A 24,173-nucleotide genomic window follows, 5' to 3' on the forward strand; every position below is an offset into this window, starting at 1 on the left:
GCTGGGACCTCCCCAGAATCCAGGGAATTTTGGTAAATTACAACCAATGCATCCACTATCCCTGCCGCTACTTCTTTTAAGACCCTAGGATGCAAGCCATCAGGTCCAGGGGATTTATCTGCCTTTAGTCCCATTATCTTACTGAGTACTACCTCCTTCGTGATTGTGATTGTGTTAAGTTCCACCATCCCCCCCACCACCCATAGCCCCTAGACTATCCCCTGTCAGAATATTGTTAGTGTCCTCGGAGCCGTCCTGGAGACACCTCAAGTGCCCTGTGGCAAGGTGCTTGGGCCCGGTACCTCCACAGTGGAGGTGGGAATGGCCGCAGGAGCACTAGATGTCTTTGATGTGAACTGCATTATGGAGCTCCTCAAAGTCGGCACTGTCATCCGTGGAGAAATGCCCAGCAGATCCACGGGCGAGAATCGGGGCTCCTTAGCACCAGATGGAGGATTGTCCGGCGAGTCCGTCCCCGCGCCCCCACCTTCTGGACTCTGTGGTCTTTCATGGGGCCGTGCTGGTGGCTGAGCTGCAAAACATAAATTAGGTTATTACATGAGAAGCGGGTGTTAGGATCACAAGGTGATTCCAGCACTACACACAGCATATGCACAACAAAAGCACCACCGCTATCAAAATCATCACAGACATCACATTTCATGACCATCACTAAATTCTGCATTGCAGTGATTCTCATGAGGCCATCATTATTTGGAGAACACTTTTATAATTCATCTATCATATATTATTGGTCGCATATGAGTGGGTGTGGCATCTATTGACTTTACATCACGCAATGGTGTATACTTTACTCACGTGGCATCACATCAGGTTCTGCTGCTGCTTGTGTGGCCGGCCGCGGGGTGGCTCCCCACTAGTGCCAGCACCCGCTCCTCAATGTCAGTGAGGTCGCTAATGATTGGTGACCCGCCACCCGTTCGCCACTGCTCGGCCATATTCCTCGAAAGCTTCTTCTGCAAAAAATAACACCAGCATGACATGGAATGAGATCATTGCGTGAGATCATTGCTAGGTACTGTCACAGAGACTGATACAACACATAACCAACAGATTTAATCACGATTATTATGAAAATGATCATTCTTTACTTAAAGACGTACACCGAGAATGCAGGCTTTGAGTAAAATATTCCCGGTATAAGTGCAAGACATCACATCTTATTTTAATCACTCATTACACTTACAATTCAAATTATATAAATATATAAGTAAATGCAAATAAATGTAATACTTACTCTGGCGGATCCGACAAGGTCGTTCCAACGCTTGCAGAATTGGTTGCCCTCACACACCTCGTTGGTCGCTGACGAGAACACCTCGGTTATGTTGGCCCATATCCTTTGCGGTAGGCTTCCCACGCACACCCTGGGTCAGTTGACCCCAGCGTGTCTACTTCCTGCAGGAGGGAGGCGTTTGCCTCGTCCGAGAATCTCCTCGCTCTTTTTCGTCCTCCCAATTGTTCCTCTCCCACCTCACTGCTTTCGCCAGCGTCAGTCTCCACTGCGTGCCATGTCACCTCCTCCATCCCTTCTATTGTAACAAAAAATTTTCCCCCCAAAACTCAGTGGGAACGTTATTTGTCCTCTGAATTCTTTTTGCTGCTGGAAAATCTCCCTCCTACCTCCCAAAACAGCCAAATAAGTAACCACCACATCCACACACGCTTTCAGTTCCTCTCTGCTCCCTCTCTCTCTCTCTCTCCTCTTCTGTGCTTGTAATGATGACCCCTGACCTCCTGAAATGTGTGAAACGACCGTTGCCATGCCGTTGCTATGGACGCCGACACTTTACGGCAGAAGGTCCAAAAAATTTTATGCTAACGCCTATTTCAGATCACTCATGGTAACGCCCATTTTATAAAATGGAAAGTTGGGGTTTTGAAAATGGGCGATAATCCAGCGATCTCAAAACCCATATTTACCGCCCACGCTGGAAATAACGCACATTTTTGGTCGATCTGCACAAAAGTGGAAAGTCTAGCCCTTAGTGTTTCCTGGTTGAGTGACCGAGCGTCTCTTGGCAGGCGCTGGTTATGGAGGCCTTGAGAGCAGACCGGGCGCTGTGGGCAGTCTCTGGGTCATCGAGAGTTGCCAGATTGGCAGTGAGGCGCTTGCTGTATGGGGCTTTCTTAACTGGGTCTTTGAGTACCTCGACATTAATTTTTCTGCGGCATTGTTTCTGTTGTTGTCGCTGCTTTGAGGCTATATTGATGTTAATGACGGCGCAGATTAGGCAGTAGTCCATTCAGCAGTCGTCGGCTCCTGTTATGGCGCGGGTGATGCGCACGTCCTTGCGGTCCCTCCCTCGGACGATGACGTACTCTAGTAGATGCCAGTGCTTGGAGCGAGGGTGTTGCCATGATGTCTTGTACTTGTCCGTATGACGGAACAAGGTGTTGGTGTTGACAGGGTTGTGTTCTAGGCATTTTGTCAGGAGCAGGGTACTGCTGCCGTTGGTTTTCCCTACCCCCTCTCTGCCAATCACGCCTCCCCAGAGGTCTGTGCCCTTACCGAATCTGATGCTGAAGTCGCCGAGGAGGGTCAGTTTGTCATCCGTAGGGAGTCGGGACAAGGATTGTTCGAGGCTGGAGTAGAATTCCTCTTTGGTCTCATCTATTGCGTCATATGTCAGGGCGTACGTGCTGATGACTGTGGTGCACTGGTTCCAGGCTAGAATGAGCCGGACAGTCATGAGACGCTCGCTTATGCCACAGGGGGAGACGGCCCACCAGCTCATTCGTGATGGCGAAGCCAACTCCATGGAGCCGGCGTTCTTCTTCTGGTTTACCTTTCCAGAAGAAGGTGTAACCACCACCTTGTTCTTTGAGCTGGTCTTCCCCTGCCCGCCGGGTTTCACTAAGGGTGGCAATCTCAACGTCGAAGCATTTGAGTTTCCGGGCAACGATAACAGTGCGATGTTCCGGTCTGTCACTGTTGGGGTTGTCCATGAGGGTCCTGATGTTCCAGGTCCCGAACTTTATTTTGCAGGGTGGAAGATGCCTGTGCATGAGTTCTTTTAATGTGGGGTGGCCGTTGCACACTGGCTACCACACGGGCTTAGCAGAGCAAGGTGTTGATCCAGTGTCAAGGTGGTCCAAGATGACTGGAGACCAGACTCTACCGTATGGGCCTAATTGCCTACGGTAAGTTGCAAGCCATAAGCCTGCCGCTGAGCAGTGCCTTTCGGGGCGATGGTGAGAGATCCGAGGTGTGGAGAGTGGGGGTGAGAGATTTAAGGTAATGCTTTCCTCTTCCAGGTGTTAGCTCCTGGCTGTGGACAGGCATTGGGATGGCCAGAGATCCACTTCGTGGAAGGAGGAGAGGTCGGAGTTGCGGCCGCCATTGCACTCACCATATGCACATCAGGGGCTCTCCAGCTGCGTGGGACCAGCGACCGGAAGAGGCCAGAACATCGCCAGAGGGAGACTAGCATGTTGGCGCGGGGGGGGGGGGAACGGCCAGAACGTCGCCGGAGGTGGGGGTGGGGGGGGAAAGAGAGGCCAGGACATCGCTGGAGGGAGGCCAAAGCATCGCCGGGGGGAGGCCAGGACGCTGCCAGAGGTAGGCCCGAACATCGCTAGAGGGTGGCCCAAACCTCATCAGAGGGAGGTCAGAACGTCGCCGGAGGGAGGCCCGAAATGTCGCCGGACTATCTATATAGTATTTTTTTGGAGGACAGTGTGAAGCAGTGGAAGGATTCGCAGACTAATTAACGGTCTGACAGGCCGTGACATGAACGCTCCCTTCATGGCCGTAATCATCTTTATACCGGCCGATAAGGTGGTCAGTCTTATACAGTGGGGGGGGGGGGGCGGATGCGGTGGTTATGGGCTCACACAACCCATACGATGGTGGGGAAGGGCTCCCACACCCACCAGATGCGAGTATTCCACTGGATGTCAACCCAGATGCCAGGTAGCTAAGGTGATTAAGAAGGCATACAGGATACTTGCTTTTATTAGTCGAGGCATGTAATACAAGATCAAGGAGGTTATGCTTGAACTGTATAAAATACTAGTTAGGCCGCAGCTGGAATACTGTGTGCAGTTCTGGTCACTACATTACAGGAAAGATGTGATTGCACTGGAAAGGGTGCAGAGGAGATTTACAAGAATGTTGCCTGGACTGGAGAATTTTGGTTACGAGGAAAGATTGGAGATGCTGGGTCTGTTTTCTTTGGAGCAGAGGAGACTGAGGGGAGACCTGATAGAGGTGTATAAAATTCTGAGGGGCCTGGATAGAGTGGATAGGAAGGACCTGTTTCCCTTGGCAGAGGGGTCAACAACCAGGGGACATAGATTTAAAGTAATTTGGGGGAGGTTGAGAGGAGATATGTGGGGAAATTTTTTCACCCAGAGGGTGGTGGGGGTCTGGAACTCACTGCCTGAAAGGGTGGTAGAGGCAGAAAGACTCACCACATTAAAAAAATACTTGGATGTGCACTTGAAGTGCTGTAACTTACAGGGCTACGGACCAAGAGTTGGAAAGTGGGATTAGGCTGGATAGCTCTTGGTTGGCCAGTGCGGACACGATGGGCGGAAATGGCTTCCTTCTATGCTGTAAATTTCTATGATTCTTCAAAAAAATCAAGCAAGTTTTTAAGACACAACTGTGTTGTGTATCTCTAATAGCTCATGCCTTTTCCAGTGATCATAAAGAGCATCTGTTAAGATCCTTTCAAGCAGCTTCCCTATGGTCGATGTCAAACTGATGGGCCCTGCCTCTGACTTGTTCCCTTTTTGGAAAATCGGAACAACATGAGCTACCTTTAAATTTCAGGTAAAAATCCATGACTCTTTTAAGCTGTTGAAGATATGGGCAAGGGGCTCACATAGCACCCGTCTCATTCATCTCTTTAATCACCTTTGGGCAGATGTCATCTGGATTAGAAGCCCAATCTATTTTGAGATTTCCTATTCCATCCAAGATGACATCCTTATCAATTTTTATACTTATAATATTACTGTCTTTATCCCACAGCTGGAAATTGAGCGTCATCCACAGTAGTGTAGACTGTTGCAAAATAATCATTTAAAAGCTCTGTCATAGCATGATAATCTGTTTGAATTTATCCTGAGCTGTCTTTCAGTGGTCCTATTCCATCTTTAATGGTGTTCTGACTCCTGATGTAGCTGAAAAAACATTTGCTATTGCTACCACAATTATGTACAATAATTGTGGTAGCAAGGCCTTTGACACTGTCAACCATGAGGGTCGATGGAGCGTCGTCCTCCTCCGTTTCGGCTGCCCCCAAAAATTTGTCACCATCCTCTGCCTCTTCCACGACGACAAGCCGTGATCCTGACCAACGGATCTACCGCAGACCCAATCCATGTCCGGACCGGAGTCAAGCAGCGCTGCATCATCGCGTCAATGCTCTTCTCAATCTTCATCGCTCCAATGCTCTATCTCACTCTCGAGTTTCCCGCTGGAGTGGAACTAAACTATAGAACCATTGGGAACCTGTTCAACCTTCGTTGACTCCAGGCTAGATCCAAGGTCGTCCCATCCTCTGTCATTGAACTACAGTACACGGATGACGCTTGTGTCTGCGCACATTCAGAGGCTGAACTCCAAGCCATCGTCAACATCTTCACCGAGGCATACGCAAACATGGGCCTTACATTAAACATCCGTAAGACAAAGGTCCTCCGCCAACCTGACCCCGCCATACAGCACTGCCCCTGATCATCAAAATCCATGGCGCGATCTTGGACAACGTGGACCATTTTCCATACCTCGGGAACCTACTATCAGCAAGATAAGACATCGACGACGAGGTCCAACACCACCTCCAGTGAGCCTGCGCAGCCTTCGGTCGCCTGAGGAAGAGAGTGTTTGAAGACCAGGACATTAAATCTGGCACCAAGCTTATAGTCTACAGGGCAGTAGTGATACCCACCTTCCTATATGGCTCAGAGATGTGGACCATGTACAGTAGACGCCTCAAAGCGCTGGAGAAATACCACCAGTGCTGCCGCCGCAAGATCCTGCACATCCACGGGTAGGATAGATGTCAGTATTCTCGATCAGGCCAACATCCCCAGCATTGAAGCACTGACCACACTCGACCAGCTCAGTTGGGCAGGCCACATCGTCCACATGCCCAACACAAGATTCCCAAAGCAAGCACTCTACTCGGAACTCCTACACGGCAAGCTAGTCCCAGGTGGGCAGAGGAAACGTTTCAAGTTGTTGATGAAGTGCAACATCCCCACCGGCACCTGGGATTCCCTGGCCCAAGACTGCCCTAAGTGGAGGAAGAACATCTGGGAGGACGTTGAGCACCTTGAGTCTTGTCGCCGAGACCATGCAGAAACCAAGTGCAGACAGCGGAAGGAGCGTGCGGCAAACCAGACTCCCCACCCAACCTTTCCTTCAACTACTGTCTGTCCCACCTGTGACAAAGATTGTAATTCCCATATTAGACTGTACTGTCACCTGAGAACTCACTTTTAGAGAGGAAGCAAGTCTTCCTTGATTTTGAGGGACTGCCTATGATGATGATATGTACAATCTTCTTTTCCAAAGATCTCTTAGCATCTCTAATGGCTGCTTTTATCTCCCTTAATTGTGTGTGATATTTCTCCCTGTTCTCCTGACAGTTAAATTCTTAAGTCTGTAAAATGACTTCTGCTTACCTTTAAATTGTCTCTGCACATTTCTTGTTGGCCATAATGGTTTTGCTTTGTCATGTGCTCTTTTAACTAGTGGGACATACATGGTTTCATAATTGCTTTGGAATGGTTTTGAAGACAACCCATTGCCTATCTAGTAGGGTTGTTCAGTCCACTTCAGCCATTTTTGCAAAATTAGCTCTCTGATAATCAGGATCCAGTATTATGTTGCAGCAAAATGTGTGTATATGTATATAATGTGTGTGTGTGTTTAAATGTCAGGTAAAACAAAGCCAATTTAAATTGTGATTCCCTTCATAGTTGAATATTGCTTATATTAATTTTCCAGGCTCACAAGTGAAGTATTTCATTTGAGTGATATTTTATTTAATTGCTTTTTGATTCCAGACTGAAAATATTGACAAGAGACTGAATTCCTGTTGAAATGTCCGATTTAATGTTTTCAGTTAGATGCAGTTACAAGGCTTCAAAATGAGTTTTTAATTTGAAAATTTGCAATGTGCCCTCTTTAACCATTTGCAGTAATGATCCGAATAAGCACATTGGCCCAGTCTGGCAGCTGAAATGGACAGAACAGGATAGAAATGCCAAAGGGATTGAAAAGGAGGGGACCTTGATCTCCATAGCTGCAGATGGCAGGGTTGCCAAATGGATTATTGCGAAAGGACTGGAATCATCGGGTAAGTCGAGAATTCAACTATATATTGTGAGTGGCAGCTAGAGGCCATTAACAACTGTTTAATTTGCAATATTTAATCTACTATAAAAGTACATCTGAAGTACAATTAGCCTCAGCACTTCTAGCAAGAGAAGATAAGATTAAGCATTGTTCTAAAGAATAGGCCAGGCACTCACACTTGAATAATTTTCCACTGTGGCAAGGTACCAGTGGGCTGCTGGTATTCATAGATTTGAGAAAAAGGGAAAAAAACTGGAGAAAAAAAGTGTCCCTTACTAATTTACCTTCCTTCCCTCAATTCTCTAGCAGTGCAGAGGAGCTAAGAATCAGGAAATCCAACTAATAGAACTCATTTTTCACCACTCTGTGGTTATTAATACATTTCGGTTGTGCATCTTTGCACTTTAAGTCTGGAATTATTCTGCACTCTGCAAATTTGTGTGAAATGATTAATTATACAGGGTCTCATATCATGCAGTTCTCATTAGCTTGGTTGTCCCTTGAGTTATATTTCTACATTTGCATTAAAGGGCTCCCAAAACCACTTCATATGGGCATACAAGTGGCACTATAAGTGCATCTACATTTTATGAAGTAACACTGTTTAATATTCAACAATCAGCGCTAAGTTAAAACAAAGTCAAAAATTATGGAAGTAAACAACATAGAGCCGATTTTTGCAGTGCACAGCTGTATCAAGTAGGTCACCAATGCCTTCTTTACCAGCGCCAAACAATACATCACATTCCCAATTGACGCCAGCAGGCAATGTAAGAATGCTTTGAGATTTGCAGTTTTACCTGCCTTCCCTCATTTCCAGGGTGTCATTTAAAAAATAAAATTCGTTCATGGAATGTGGGCATCGCTGGCAAGGCCAGCATTTATTGCCCATCCCTAATTGCCTTTGAGAAGATGGGAGCCGCCTTCTTGAACTGCTGCAGTCCGTGTGGTGAAGGTACTCCCGCTGTGCTATTAGGGAGCTAGTTCTACAATTTTGACCCAGTGACGATGAACGAACGGCGATATACTTCCAAGTCAGGATGGTGTGTGAGGGGTACGTGGAGGTGGTGGTGTTCCCATGCACCTGCTCCCCTTGGCCAGGATTTGGGAGGTGCTGCCGAAGAAGCCCTGGCGAGTTGCTGCAGTGCATCTTGTAAATGGTACACACCGCAGCCACGGTACATCAGTGATGGAGGGAGTGAATATTTAAGGTGGTGGATGGGGTGCCAATCTCTGACTGCATATATGTTGCCATAAGGATATCAGAAGACCAGCCAGCCAACTTTGCAAATGGAAGGGGCTCTCACTCAATTAATGTTCAGCTTGTCCCTGATCACAGAAACAGGAGAGAATCATAGAATGATATAGCACAGAAGGAGACCATTTGAGTTCCACTCCCCTGATCTTTACTATAGCCCTGCAAATTTTTCCTTTTCAGGTATTTATCTAATTCCCTTTTGAAAGTTACTATTCAATCTGCTTCTGCCACCCTTTCAGGCAGTGCATTCCAGATCATAACAACTCATTGCGTTAAAAAAAGAAAATACTCGTCTCCCCTCTAGTTCTTTTGCTAATTACCTTAAACCAATGTCCTCTGGTAACTGACCCCCCTGCCAGTGGAAACAGTTTCTCATTATGCACTCTATCAAACCCCTCAAAATTTTGAAAACCTTTAATAAATCTCTCTGTCTACCTTCTCTGCTCTAAAGAGAACAATCTCAGTTTCTCTAATCTCTCCACATAACTGAGTCCCTCATCCCTGGTGCCATTCTAGTAAATCTCCTCTACACCCTATCCAAGGCCTCAACATCCTTCCTAACACGTGGGATTGAATACAATATTGCAGCTGAGGCCTTACTAACAAGAACAACAAGCAAAATTTGACACCGAGCTGAATAAGGAGATATTACGACAGGTGACTAAAAACTTGGTTAAAGAGGTAGGTTTTAAGGAGCATCTTAAAGGAAGAGAGAGAGCTAGAGAAACAGAGAATGATTTATAAAGGTTTAGCATAACTTTCTAGCTTTTGTACTGTATACCTCTATTTATAAAACCAAAGATCCCATATGCTTTTGTAACAGCTTTATCAACTTGTTCTGCTACCTTCAAATATTTGTGTTCGTAAACCCTAAAGTAATGCAAGTTTGTGCCAGGTTCCCAGGCAGCTGTCATGACAGTTTTACCCTGTGACACTCAACCTTCTCCCCAATATTCAACCCTTCCAGGATCATTACAGGATGGCTGCTTTGGACAAGGGATACCCCCTACACATTCTCCACAACCAAAACATGCCTAAACAACAAAGGTATAACCAAAGCCATGGGACTACCAGGATCACTACTGAGCACAATGAAGGGCTCCTCAAACAAATGTTCAGGTGCCTTGACATGTCTGGGAGATCCCAATAATATCACCCACAGAAGAGTCTCCTGCATTATAAATGGTGTGCTGTACCTTGCACAATCTTGACATCCAGACAGTGCTGCATTTGGAGGAGGCACAGCAACAGCCACAGTCCTCATTGGACGAAGAAGACCTTGGTGAAAGTGAGAAAGAAGAAGAAGAATGGCTACTACAACACCTTGCAGCCGAAGATGCCGGGGATGAGTTAATTGCACAGCAATTCTGATGACTTGCTCATTTCCCGGCCCTGAAAAGTTACACAAAGCCCCTCTGCATTAATAGTCCTTATTACATTATTCATTACTCACTTCATCCTGCAATAAAAACCTTTGAAATCATTAGTCCAACTTCTATACCAATGACATGCAGTGCAAATCAATTTCATTTCTGTCATGTTTGTAACTACAATGTAACACCACTGTATTGCTGTATACACTCAACTTAGATGCACACCTTGACCACAGGGGGTGAACTTGTGGGAGACACTCCTTACCTGATCACACAGGTACATAAAGGGAGGTCCCAGCAGGGTCATCACTTCTGGAGTCCTGTAATAAAGAGTTAAGGTCACAGAGTGGTCTTTTTCCTGGAATGTGCCTCATGTGGTTTCATGCTGTAGAGAAGGGACTTTACATTGGCGATGAGAAACGGGAATTCACGACCCACGAGAATGGCCACCAGTAGCACAGAGGAATGGTACTGTGTTGGGGAAGGCTGAGACAATTTTGTCGAGAGGCTTCAGCAAAGCTTCGTTACTAAAGACTGGCTGGGGGATGCAGCAGCCGACAAGCGACGGGCTCATCTCCTGACCAGCTGCGGGCCAAAGACTTATGCGCTCATGAAGGACTTACTGGCACCTGAAAAGCCGTCGGACAAAACCTTTGAAGAGCGTAGCAAATTAATCGGGGTGCACCTCAAACCGGCGAGCAGCATACACATGGCTCGACACAGATTCTACACCCACCGACGTCATGAAGGACAGATCATACCAGACTTTGTAGCGGACCTCCGGCGTTTCGCCAGCCTCTGAACATTCACAGACGCCTGCAGGGGGGAGATAGGGACTTCTTTATCGAGGGTATCGGTCATGTGGGAATTTTTCGCAAGTTAATTGAGACCAAGGACTTGACCTTGGAAGCGGCAGCGTTGTTAGCTCAAACTTTCATGGCGGGGGAGGAAGAGACGAAAATGATTTACGTGCGCAATTCTGCCTCTCACACGGCGATGGATCAGGGAGTCAATATCATCAATGCTACTCAGAGCCCCACAGGTAGGCAGGGGCAGTCCGACATTTACCAGGCAGCAATAGACCCCAGAGCAGGACCTCAACAATGGCAGGCTGAACAGACGTTCACACCATCACTGTGGACAATGCGGCCTGGGATAGGGCCATTGACACCCACTAATAGGGTACTTAAGAGCAGTCAAAGGGACAGTCAGCACGGAATTCCTGGCCATAGTCCCTTTGTCCCCAACAATGGAAACTTTAACTCATGCTGGAGGTGTGGGGGAAAACAGTCATCCAGATCTTGCAGATTCCAACAGTTTGTCTGCAGAAACTGCAATCTCAGTGGCCATGTAGCTCGAATGTGCAGAAAACCTGCAACCAGACTAATATATGTGGCAGATGGACCAGAAAAGGGTTCTGTGAGGCAGGATGACTTTTGGGGCAAATCGATGGACACCGAGGTTCAGCGGGTCCATGCGGCGAATATTCACAGTTCATACACCAAAACGCCAATGATGATGAGGGTTTTGTTGAACGGTATCCCAGTACGCATGGAGCTGGATACTGGGGCCAGCCAGTCACTCATGGGCGTTCAGCAATTTGAGAAGCTATGGCCACTCAAAGCCAGTAGACCCAAATTAGAACGTATTGAGACACAATTACGGACTTACACAAAATAAATCATTCCGGTGCTAGGCAGTGCAATGATGGCTGTCACACGCAATGGGTTAGTGAATCGGCTGCCACTCTGGATTGTCCCGGGCAATGGTCCTGCACTGTTGGGGAGGAGCTGGTTAGCCGAGATGAACTGGAAATGGGGGGATGTTCACGCAATGTCCTCAGTGGAGCGAAGTTCGTGCTCACAAGTCCTACAACAATTCGAGTCACTATTCCAACCGGGCGTCGGGACTTTCAAAGGCACTAAAGTAGTGATACACATCACCCCGGATGCCAGGCCAGTGCACCACAAAGCCAGAGCTGTGCCGTATGTGATGCGGGAAAAAATAGAGAGCGAATTGGACCGGCTGTTGCGAGAGGGCATCATCTCGCCTGTTGAATTCAGCGACTGGGCGAGCCCCATCGTTCCCGTTCTAAAAGCGGATGGCTCTGTCAGGATCTGTGGCGACTACCAAGGCCACCATCAATCGGGTGTCCCTACAAGACCAATACCCTCTCCCAAGGGCAGAGGACCTCTTCGCCACGCTGGCAGGCGGCAAGCTGTTCACCAAGTTAGACCTCACTTCAGCCTATGTGACCCAGGAACTGGCCGACGAATCCAAACTACTGACCACCATCACCACGCACAAGGGACTGTTTGCGTATAACAGATGCCCGTTTGGCATTCGATCAGCGGCCGCGATTTTTCAATGTAACATGGAAAGCCTGCTTAAATCCATTCCGGGACCGATCGTATTCCAGGACGACATCCTCATCACTGGTCGAGACACCGAGGAACACCTCCACAACCTGGAGGAGGTGCTACGCCGACTGGACCGGGTAGGCCTGCGACTCAAGAAGTCTAAATGCATGTTCTTAGCTCCTGAGGTTGAGTTTCTGGGCAGGAGGGTTGCTGCAGATGGGATTCGGCCCACCGAATCCAAAACAGGCGATTCAACGAGCACCCAGGCCCTGCAACACATCGGAGCTGCGTTCATTCCTGGGACTGTTGAACTATTTCGGGAACTTTCTGCCGAACTTGACACGTTGTTGGAGCCGCTACACGTGCTCCTGCATAAGGGTTGCGATTGGTTTTGGGGGGACTGTCAGGAACGGGCTTTTGATCGGGCCTGAAAACTACTTTGTTCAAATAAGTTGGTTGACCCTGTACGACCCCTGCAAATGTTTAGTTCTGACATGTGATGCATCATCCTATGGGCTTGGGTGCGTGTTGCAGCAAGGTAATGCTGAGGGTCAGCTTCAACCTGTGGCTTATGCCCCCAGGTCTCGCTCTCAAGCAGAATGGGGCTATGGGATGGTCGAGAAGGAAGCGCTTGCATGTGTCTATGGTGTAAAAAAAATGCATCAGTACCTCTTCGGTAGGAAGTTTGAATTAGAGACGGATCACAAGCCACTCGCATCCCTGTTGTCAGACAGCAAGGCTGTCAATGCCAGCGCATCAGCTCGCATACAGCGGTGGGCTCTCACACTAGCTGCTTATGACGACTCTATCCGGCACCGGCCCGGCACTGAAAACTGCGCTGACGCGCTCAGCAGGCTCCCACTGGCCACCACTGAGGGGGCAGCTGAGCAAAGCACTGAGATGGTCATGGCTGTCGATGCCTTTGACAGTGCAGGCTCCACATCACAGCCCGCCAGATCAAAATCTGGACAAACAGAGATCCCCTCCTATCCCTGATTAAGAAATGTGTCCTGACTGGGGATTGGGCGCCCGCAGACGGAGCATGCCCCGAGGAGGTCAGACCATTCCACAGGCGGATGGATGAGCTCTCCATCCAAGCTGATTGTCTACTATGGGGCAGCCGGCTAGTCATGCCCCAGAAGGGCAGGGAGGCATTCATCAGGGAACTCCACAGCGAGCACCCAGGCATTGTGATGATGAAGACCATTGCCCGGTCACACGTTTGGTGGCCTGGAATTGATTCAGACCTGGAACACTGTGTTCGCAGGTGCACGACCTGTGCCCAGCTGGGTAATGTCCCCAGGGAGGCACTGTTCAGCCCGTGGCCCTGGCCCACCAAGCCATGGTCACGCATTCACATTGACTACGCGGGCCGATTCATGGGGAAGATGTTCCTCATTGTAGTAGATGTGTACTCGAAATGGATCGAGTGCATCATCCTGAATTCATGCACGCCATCCACCATTGTGGAAAGCCTACGTGCGATCTTTGCTACCCATGGCTTGCCGGACATCCTGGTTAGTGATTATGGCCCGTGTTTCACGAGCTATGAATTCCGGGAGTTTATGTCGCGCAATGGCATCAATCACGTCAGGACTGCGCCATTCAAGCCGGCCTCCAATGGCCAGGCGGAACGGGCAGTCCAAATCATTAAGCAAGGTATGCTCAGGATTCAAGGACCCTCCCTACAATGCCGCCTATCACGCCTCCTGCTGGCCTATAGATCCCGCCCGCACTCGCTCACCGGGGTCCTGTCCACAGAGCTATTCATGAAACGGACATTCAAAATTCAGTTGTCCCTCATCCACCCAGTCCTGACTGACAGTTGAGGGCAAGCGCAAGTCACAAAACGAGTACCATGACCGTAATTCAAGGGGGAGATGTATAGAAATAAATGATTCTGTATTCGTCCTCAATCACGCCATGGGGCCCAAATGGCTTGAGGGTACTGTAATTGGCAAAGGGAGGAATAGGGTCATCGTGGTAAAACTCAACAATGGCCAGATATGCTGCAAGCATCTGGACCAAGTAAAAAAATGTTCAGCATGGACACGGAGGAACCTGAAGAAGACCATGAGATGGAGCTCACACTATCGCCAGCGAACGTGCAACAAGAGCAATCAGAAGAATGCACAGTCCCTGAGGTCAGCCCGGACAGGCCGTAATCACCACAGGTAACAGACACCCACGTCAGTGTCCAACAACCAGAGCCCCAACTGCAGCGCTCCACGAGGGAGTGTAGACCACCTGAAAGACTAAACCTATGATCCCAGTAAGACTTTGGGCGGGGGGTGGGGAGCTGAAAACAAAACACTAAAAACATTCCCAATACATAGCCCACGCCACCACAACATAAAAAATAAAAGGATAAACAATCACACTTACCTGAGGTCAACATTACTTACCTCACTGCAGCCGCTACAGCTTGGAACGCTTGTTTTCACAGGCATTCCCAGCAGGGTGTTCTACGTAGCATGACTGGTCAGGTGGGAGTCAAAAATCGATCCAGTGTCGCAACCAGGCGTGTTGCACACCGGCTCTCCTCTTCCGTGGTAATGCTCCGTGCCCCGCTGAAACCGGCCCTGAAAGTCCCTACGGGGGCCGGAAATTGGCTGTCCGCCCAGAAGAGCTCACTGCCGCCATTGCCGCCCCTCCAAGGCAAAACCAGGCAGCCAGGAATAGAAAATCAAGCCCTGTATCTGTATTCTCAGCAGAATTGGGAAACGACTTCATCCTCTGGTGACCCCCATTTCCTGGGTTGCCCCTGGCATCTGCTCCTTCTAACTCGTGCTGGGTTGAAGTCATCAATGCGGACCCTGCTAACCCACTTTCTAATCCAATCAGAGTGCCAATCTCTGTGCTGGTGTTTTGAAGGGATGGAGCATCAGATGGTGCATCCTCAGAAGGATTATTATCCTCTGAGGAGTCCTCTGCAGGGAGCTCTTGCTACTGAGAAAGACGTAAAGGAAGTAGAAAATGGACAAGAGTTGGCATGGCACTGACCGGCAAAAGAGTAGCAATTTTCAGAATGCAGTTTGAAGTTTTCAAGCTGGTTGAATGTGTGATTTCTTGAGGTGAATGATGGGTACAAGTAATAGGCAGGCATCCTGTTCACTTTCCCCGTTGCTCGTGGCTGTCGGTGTGCCTTTAGTCTCTAGGGCTTCCCATTCCAGCAAGGTAAGTGCCATGATGTTTGGGGTTACTCTCCCAGAGTTGCTCCTCACCCTTGCATTGTATGCCACTTTGTCCCGAAGAATGAGAAGGTGAGAGATTGTCAGTGGCTTTTGAAAAGCAAAGTGGACATGTGTATGGATTCTGCACATAGTGCATTTGCTGAGAGTTGGAGAAACAGTGGGATGGGGAGATGATGAATGGAAAGCAAATGGCTGGAGTGTGGTGAAGAAGGAGTTCTGAGAGGAATTGCTGTTTCTGCAATTGCTACTATGCGAGCAGAAAATGCTGCTAGTGACTGCTGCGAAGACAGCAAAGGAAGAGGTGAGTGTGTTTGGAATGGAAACGAGAAATGGTACAGTGTGCCCATGGTGAAAGATGTGATATAGGAGAGGGAATTGTTGAGAGTGCTGGGGGAGAGATGAAAGGACAGTTGCCAGGTGTTAATGAGAGAGATGAAGAGCTGTACTCACCCTTGCTGCACTTTTAAGTTCATTGAATCTCTTCCTACATTGAATGCAAACTCTTGGGGTGCTGCTGCTGGAACTGATCCTCTCACCGACCTCTGTCCAGGCCTGCTGGATGTTGGTTCTGCGTGCCTTCTGCCCAGTGGTGGGAAACAATCTTTCCCTCCTTGTCCTGGCCTCTTTCACCAGGACTTCCAAGGAGGCATCAGAAAACCTTGGGACAGCCCTCTGACATTTCTGGTAGGAGAATTGTGTCCAACACTGTTCTAACAATAGCACAAAGCAGGAAATGCACCCTCCTTTAAAGAGGTGTATTCCTGCTTTAATTAGGCCTTGGGGAGCCCGCTGGAAATTGCAGAGTCCAAATGGGTGGAATACCATTTTCCGACACAGTTTGGCAGGCAGCCCGCTGTTATGTATGCATGTCAATAATGTACTGTAACACTAGACCTGAATGTACCTTCACCCTGTATATACCATACCTGTACACCAGAGGGTGCTGCTGCTGGAGACCTAAGGGTCACCTGTACACTGCAGGTAACCAAGTATAAAAGGGAGCTCACCTCTTGGTGTCCTCACTCTAAGAGCTGCAATAAAGGACTACAGTCTGTACAGTTCAAGTGCCATACCCCTGCCTCGTAGTCATTAACAGAGTGCTTGCATATACATGCCCGCCAATCACATTCAAATGAGGCCGGGCCTCACACTGCTGACATCAGGTGTGTTTTGTCTAAACCAAGCAATGTGCAAATGACCCAAGTTAAACCAATTTGGATTATTTTAAAGGGCCAGATTCACCCCAGTTGGGCTTGATAGCTTAGTGGTTAAATCCACTGTTTGGAATGATACTTAATTATAATAATCAGGAGCATCCCAGATCTGATTTGTGCTCAGTTGGTTGATCTCAATTGAGACAGTGGTGGGAATATATACAGATCTCTCTCCACAGATGCTGCTTGACCTGCTGAGTATTTCTAGCATTTTCTGTTATTTCAGATTTCCAGCATCTGCAGTAATTTGCTTTTGTTAAAAGTATTTGCTAGGGTTTGTGCTCCTGATCACAATCCAGTGATTCCTGCTGGAATTTAACCAAGTGTGGAAGTTGGATCAGATTGAGCTGTGGTGTTCTCCACAATCAAATAGCCCACCAACATTCACTGTCAAGGCTCGTACATGAAGAATGGCTGCTTTCTTGAAATAATGGAGCGTTACCAATTCTCTAGAAATTGTACTCCACTGTGAAGAGAAAGGGGAGAAAATGTGGAAGAAAAATTTTAAGTGCTAATAAAGTAATTCCTGTTAAATAACTATTTCTGGTACATTTCATCCTGAAATTCAAGACGTTTGATAATTTAATATTCTTTTTTGTTTTACAGATTTAATGAGGATAAAACGAACAGGATTGCAAACATCCAAGAAAGTGACAAGTGATAAAGAAAAGAAGAGTGAGGCGTCCATTTCTCGTCAAGCGCCAGGAATGTGTTTTTCCTTCCACCCGAAGGTATGTTTAATGAAATCCACATTTGTGTTGCCAGTTGCACTGAGCTATTCTTTTTGGTTGCTCAAGGAATTATTTTAGTTGTTGTTATGCAAGTCAGCAAATTATGAACTTTCAGTATCCTATGTCCCTTGGTTAGAGAAATTAGCCACAATTCCTATTCCTTATCACTGTTCATTGAATCCTGCTGCAAAGTGAGTATGAGTGTAGACATTGGGTGAGGACAGGAATGGGTTCAGCTGTGATACTTTTCAAAGTGGAATAGCCAGCCAGCATTCAATATCAAGGCATACAGATGGATAGCTGCTTGGCTGATGATATAGAACTGCCAGTGTCTGTGGTATGGTACTCCAGTATTAGTCAGTGCGTTCAGAAAAAGAGTGGGGAAAATTCATGGGGGCTATGTCTGTGAACAATAGAACATAAAAGAAGAAAATAAATATACACCTACTTTATATAAAGCGTCCCCTAGTTTACTGTTTGTATTATTTGTGGATAATTTATTTTCATCAAGAAGTCTTTAAATAACAACACATAGGGGCTAAATCTCTTTCCAGTTTACAACAGAGATCTGGCATTTCCAGAGTAGATGGGGGCAGATGATACCCGCCCATTAAAATTTGCAATTGAAGTAGGAACAGGCACATAATACGCCCACTCACATATAGCCGGCTGCATTATGATGCCATACAAATGCTTGAAATAGTCGTACAATGCATTTCCCGGCAATTGTGCCGCAGCAACGCTGGGCACTAGGGACACCTGTGCATCCTTGGCATGCAGCATCATTAAGGGCCTCAGAAGGGGTTTAAATTTTAAATGTCTGCTTTCTCTATAGCAATCGATGGCAGAGCAATGGACAAATGGGAAATAGTCAACTTCAAAACTTGGCAACATGATATTTTTTAACCTTCAACTAGCACAGCCAGCAAACCTACACCTGTGGTGAGGTACTGCAGCAATTTTCTGTTCTCCATTTGAGGTGGTTGCTTCAGCTGTGTTGCAAATAGGAAGGACGGCCAATGCTACCTCCACCCAGCCAATGCTACCTCTACCCGGCCAATGCTATTTCCACCCAGCCAATGCTTCCTGAACCTGGCCAATGCTACCTCCAAACGTCCAATGCTACTTCCCCTCATCCAATGCTACTTCCCCTCATCCAATGCTATCTCCCCTCGTCCGGTGCCACCTCCCCTCGTCCAATGCTACCTCCATCCGTACAATGCTACCTCCCCTCATCCAATGCTACCGCCCCTCCAGTCAATGTTACATTCCCTCTGGCCAATGCTCTGGCCCCCCCTTGGGTGCCAGGCCGCTGGCCCAGCCGAAACCCTCCCTGGTGGCCCAGTGGACCGAACTTTAAAAATCGCGCAGGCTCTCCCCTTTAAGTGAAGGGGAGAGCCGTGGTGATGCAGCGCCGTGATGATGTCATCAGCGCTATGCTAATGACTGTCAGCGGCGGCCACTCCACCCCACCAACTTCCCCCCCTCTAGCGTGCTCACCGCTGCATATCCACCTCCATGATGACCGACTTCCGGTCCACCAAAAAAAAAAGCCAAAGAGTGGAATTTTGCTCAAGACGCCACCGCATCCACCACAGTGGTGAAAACACTTTAGAAACTGGGTGCGTGCGACCCATTTACAGTGGTGGGCAACTTTGACCACAAGGGCTGTTGGCCATATCGGTGGCTGAAGCATGAGAGCGCCTAGACGTTGGGACATTAGGCCTTAGTGGCTTTACCGGCAGCAACGCTCATACCTGGACCTGTCTGAGGAGCAGCGTGTCAGAAGGCTGCATTTCAGAAAGGTGATAGTTGCAGAGATATGCCATCTCCTGCAGGCAGACCTGCAACCTCACATCGGCACCAGGACTGCTCTGCCCGTTGCAGTGAAGGTCACACTGGCACCCACCTTCTATGCCTCCGGCTCCTTCCAGGCTGCATCAGGGGACATATGCAACGTCTCACAAGTCGCAGCACATCGCTGCATCCGTAGCATCACACAGGCTCTCCACACATGTCGAATGGACTTCATTAATTTCCCGATGACCAGGGAGAAACATAATGTGGGTTTGCCAGGATAGCGGACTTCCCGAGGGTGCAAGGAGCAATTGATTGCACGCATGTGGCCTTGCTTGCGAGCACCACTCGAGAATTCAGAGGTATTCAGAAGCAGAAAGGGATACCACTCCCTAAATGTCCAGCTGGTGTGCGACCACACGCAGAGCATCCTCACAGTCAATGCTCATGAACCTGGAAGTGCACATGATGTGTTTATCCTGCAGGACAGCACTGTGCCTCAACTGTTTCAGCCATCACGGGAAGGCCGAGGCTGGCTGCTCGGGGACAAGGGATACAGCCTGGCCACCTGGGTAATGACCACCCCTCCGCAACCCCACCGCAGAACCAGAGGAACGCTATAATGAGAGCCATGCCGCCACCCTCAACATCACAGAGCAGACAATAGGGCTGCTCTGAAGGCAGCCTTCAATATTCCCCTCGTCGGGTCTTGCTATTCATTGTGGTGTGCTGCATGCTGCACAACTTGGCCATCATGAGGGCCCAAGCCTTGCCAGTGGGGATCGCAGGCCCAACTCAGGAGGAGGAGGAACAGGAGCCTGGCAACGCCCCGAATGTCCAGCAAGATGATGAGGATCAGGAGCAGCCACGGAGGAGGCAGAATACCAATGTTGCTGGCACAAAGGCTATTTGGCAGCGGCTCATAAGGCATCGGTTTGCTTAAATGGAGGAGGCTGAGGGATGCAGCTAATAATAACCGCGCAATGATAATGCCACATCTCCATCACAAATCCACAGTCATACACCAGAGACTGAAGGAAACGGTCAAAGTAACATTTTATTTATTTACATCCTTCAAACAACCCCAAAATTTCCACACCCGCAAATAATAAAAACTGGAGCTATCAACCCTTCAAAGATCAGAAAATATAATGATCATCAACAACATATGTACAAACGCCCCATGGGGACACATGTCATTAGTGCGTTTTGCGCAGGCATTTCCCACCCTCCTGCCTCACCCTCCTCCTCAATGTGGCCTCAGTGCCTGCAGCAAGGCCACTTGAGGGCTGCTCTCTGTCTGATGGAGACAGGACAGACGGCCTATGAGAACGCCCTGGACTAGCTGTGAGCCTGAATTGCCTGGCTGCTGACTGCATCACCTCAAAATGGGCGGCAGCAGTCTCGGATGGTTGGGGTGCAGGCCGTGGCGGGTGCAGAGACGGACTGGCAGTAGTGGGAGCCGGAATGCAGCCATCATGAGAAAGGCCAGCACCTCCCATTTCCAGCAGCCCACTGCCACTCCTCCCGGGCAGAGCCAGAGCATCAGAAGCAATATGTGCGAGCACAGATTGCTGCCCTGCTGCAACACTGCCTGTTTCCCGTTGGACTGTGGGATTGACAGAGAGGATGGCAGCAGTCGCTGCTTGCATGGCATCACTCTGAGACTGCGTCGGAGCAGACTGCACTTGAAACGCAGCAGTCTGAGGGTGCATGCCAGCAACCTGTGACTGCATGACATCACAGAGACCTTGCGTAGCTTCGGCCTGTGATGTCATGGCTGCTGCCACGTCAACCATGGCATGCGGCATCACCTCGATGACCTCACTGTCACTCGTTGAGCCCACTTCCCGGTTTAGCTGGACAAGGATGGGCTCAGTGGATGTTGAGAGGCAAGGACAATGCTTGAAGCAGCCTCCGCCACACTCACAGCAAGTGCATCCACGCTCTGCGGCACCCTCCCCAATGCACCCATAAGCTCACGGTGGATCTGCATGGACTCCCTGGACATATCCTCCAAATCCAGGTCCTCAACTGCCTGTCTCTGATCAGGACTCCTGAGCTAACTTACCCTCCGGAAGAGCTGGCCCCTTGCTTTACCTCGCACTGGGCTTTGCTGCAAGCCACTGGGGCCAGAAGCATCCGGACTTGGGTACCTCAGGAACGTGGGCTCCTCCACCGAGCTGGTCTCCCAACTCACTGGCACTGAGGACGGGTCCCACTCTGTGGCTACACGCAGCTCCAGTACCTCCTCATCTTCCCCGTCGTATGATGAAGGCGGCTAATGGGCAGGCTGCGGCTCATCTGGCTCATCATCTGTAAGCACAAACAGATGTATGGGTAACAGTTGAGGAGGGGGCAGGAAGGCAAGAAGGAGGGGACATCGTTATTTTGGAGCTACATGTGATAAGGCATGTGGGCTCAAGGGTAAGGGGTCTCATTCACAAACCGTCACTGTTGAGCGGGGGCTCTGCCTCGCCAACCGCTACCACCACAACTGGTGTGAGAGAGTGAGTCTCAGTCTGTGTGTGAGAGAGTGAGTCTCAGTCTGTGTGTGAGAGAGTGAGTCTCAGTCTGTGTGAGAGAGAGTGAGTCTCAGAGTCTCCTTCCCGTCAGTGAGGTCCTTGAGGTCAGGCTCCCCTCCTCCTGTCCGCTGCTGCTCTCGCCTATTGTGTTTGACCTACAATGACCAAAACAAGAAATTATCCGTGGGTCTACTGCTACTTGTGTGCCACATGTGTCTGCAGTAAGTGACTCACTACTAATGTCCTGAGGTATGCACCTCTGCATCTCAGCCTGCGTGGCAGCACACAGTGGATGTGTCAACGGTGGGATTTAGGGACAAAGAGCTACCAGTAGATATGAGGCTGAAGACAGGCGGTGACATCTTTAGTGTCCGCTGTGGCTCAGTGGGTAGCACACTCGCCTCTGAATCAAAAGGTTGTGGGTTCAAGTCCCACTCGAGGAACTTGAGCACAAAAATCTAGGCTGACACTCCAGTGCAGTGCTGAGGGAGCGCTGCGCTGACGGAGGTGCCGTCTTGAGGATGAGACATTAAACTGAGACCTCAGGCGGACGTAAATGATCCCTTGGCACTATTTCAAAGAAAAGCAGGGGAGTTATCTCTGGTGACCTGGCCAATATTTATCTCTCTATCAACATAACAAAAAAAAGATTATCTGGTCATTATCAGATTGTGAGAATTTGCTATGTGCAAGTTTGCTGCCGCATTTCCCACATTACAACAGTGACTACATTCCAAAAATATTTATTTGGCTGTAAAGCGCTTTGAGATGTCTGATAGTCGTGAAAGGCGCTATAAAAATGCAAGTCTTTCGACCCCAAAAGGTCTTGGTAGGTGTACTCTGGCTGAGTTGGGAGCTGGAAGTTGAGAGACACTCGGATAGGCGGGTCATGTCTGGTGAGGCGACAGAGAGCTTTTAGCGTGTCTCCAGCAATGAGGAGCAAGGCCTGGTACACATAGAGACGAGGTGGGCAGTGTAAAGCCTTTACATTGTGTAAGACAGTGAGGCTCACATGAAGGTTAATGGAAAGGGTACTCACCCTGACGACCCTTGTGAGGTCGTTGAACTTTTTGCGACATTGTGTCGCTGTTCTGGCTACGGTGGCGCGGGCAGCGACGAGCTGGGCCACCTCCCCCCACATCCTTCTGAAGACCCTTGGCGGTGGCTTTCGTCCCCCTCCGGAAATCAGTCTGGTGAAACTTCGCTGCACTCCCTCAATAGAATGTCCTTCTTCAGGTTAGGAGACCAAAACTGAACACAATGGGCCCAAGTTTCCACATGATTTGCTTCTGATTTTTAGGAGCAACTGGTGGAGAACGGACTATCTTAGAAATCGCAATTCTCCACATTTTTTTTTCTGCAGTTCTAGTCAGGTAGAACAGTTCTACTTTGGAACTGAATTTTTTCTTCAAAAGGGGGTGTGTCCGGCCACTGACGCCTGATTTGAAAGTTTCCACAGTGAAAACGTACTCCAAACTAAAGTAGAATGGAGCAAATGAAGATTTTTGTAGAACTGAAAAAACCTGTTCTACACATTAAAAAATCAGGCGCAGGTTACAAATTAGGCGTCCAGAACGTGGTGGGGGGGAGGGGGAGGGGAAGTCATTAAATTCTATAATAAATCCTTATTTATACTTATACAAATATTATACAAATAAATCCAACCTGAATAAACATTTATAAGCAAAGAAAAGATTAAATAAACCATCTTCCTACCTGTGTGAAAGTGCTTCAGGCAGGCCTTTGCGTCGGGTCGGGTCGGGTCGGGGGGAGAGAGGGAGGGAGGGAGAGAGAGAGAGAGGGAGGGGGAGGGAGGGGGAGGGAGGGAGAGGGAGGGAGGGGGAGGGAGGGAGAGGGGGGGAGGGGAGGGAGGAGGGGGAGGAGAGGAGGGGAGGGGAGGGAGGGAGGGAGGAGGGAGGGAGGGATGGAGAGGGGGAGGGAGGGAGGGAGAGGGGGGGAGGGAGGGAGAGGGAGGGAGGGAGGGAGGGAGGGAGGGGGAGGGAGGGAGGGAGAGGGAGGGAGGGAGGGGGAGGGAGAGGGAGGGAGGGGGAGGGAGGGAGGGAGAGGGAGGGAGGGAGGGAGGGGGAGAGGGAGGGAGGGAGGGAGGGGAGGGGGGGGGAGAGAGAGAGAGAGGGAGGGAGGGAGAGGGAGAGAGGGAGGGAGGGGGGAGGGGGGAGGGAGAGAGGGAGGGAGGGGGGGAGGGGGGGAGGAAGGGAGGGGGGAAGAGAGAGAGAGAGAGAGGGAGGGAGAGAGAGAGAGAGAGAGAGAGAGGGAGGGGGGGAGAGAGGAGAGAGGGAGGGGGGAGAGAGAGAGAGAGGGGGAGAGAGAGAGAGAGAGAGAGGGAGGGAGAGAGAGGAGAGAGAGAGAGGGAGGGAGGGGGGG

The 24,173-nt window shown here is 49.2% G+C and overlaps 1 protein-coding gene across 3 annotated transcripts in view; it reads left to right on the plus strand.

Moving 5' to 3' along the window:
* Nucleotides 1-24,173, plus strand: part of dnai4 (dynein axonemal intermediate chain 4) — a 172,634-nt gene that overhangs the window by 134,920 nt on the left and 13,541 nt on the right. For all 3 annotated transcript variants that reach the window (XM_070886135.1, XM_070886137.1, XM_070886136.1), the window contains exons 12-13: nucleotides 7,183-7,340; nucleotides 17,345-17,469. In XM_070886135.1, the coding sequence (XP_070742236.1) occupies nucleotides 7,183-7,340; nucleotides 17,345-17,469 (283 nt within the window). The remainder of the gene's footprint in view (nucleotides 1-7,182; nucleotides 7,341-17,344; nucleotides 17,470-24,173) is intronic.

The sequence above is a fragment of the Pristiophorus japonicus genome, chromosome 8, assembly GCF_044704955.1.
Source record: "Pristiophorus japonicus isolate sPriJap1 chromosome 8, sPriJap1.hap1, whole genome shotgun sequence".
Classification (NCBI taxonomy): Eukaryota; Metazoa; Chordata; class Chondrichthyes; family Pristiophoridae; genus Pristiophorus; species Pristiophorus japonicus.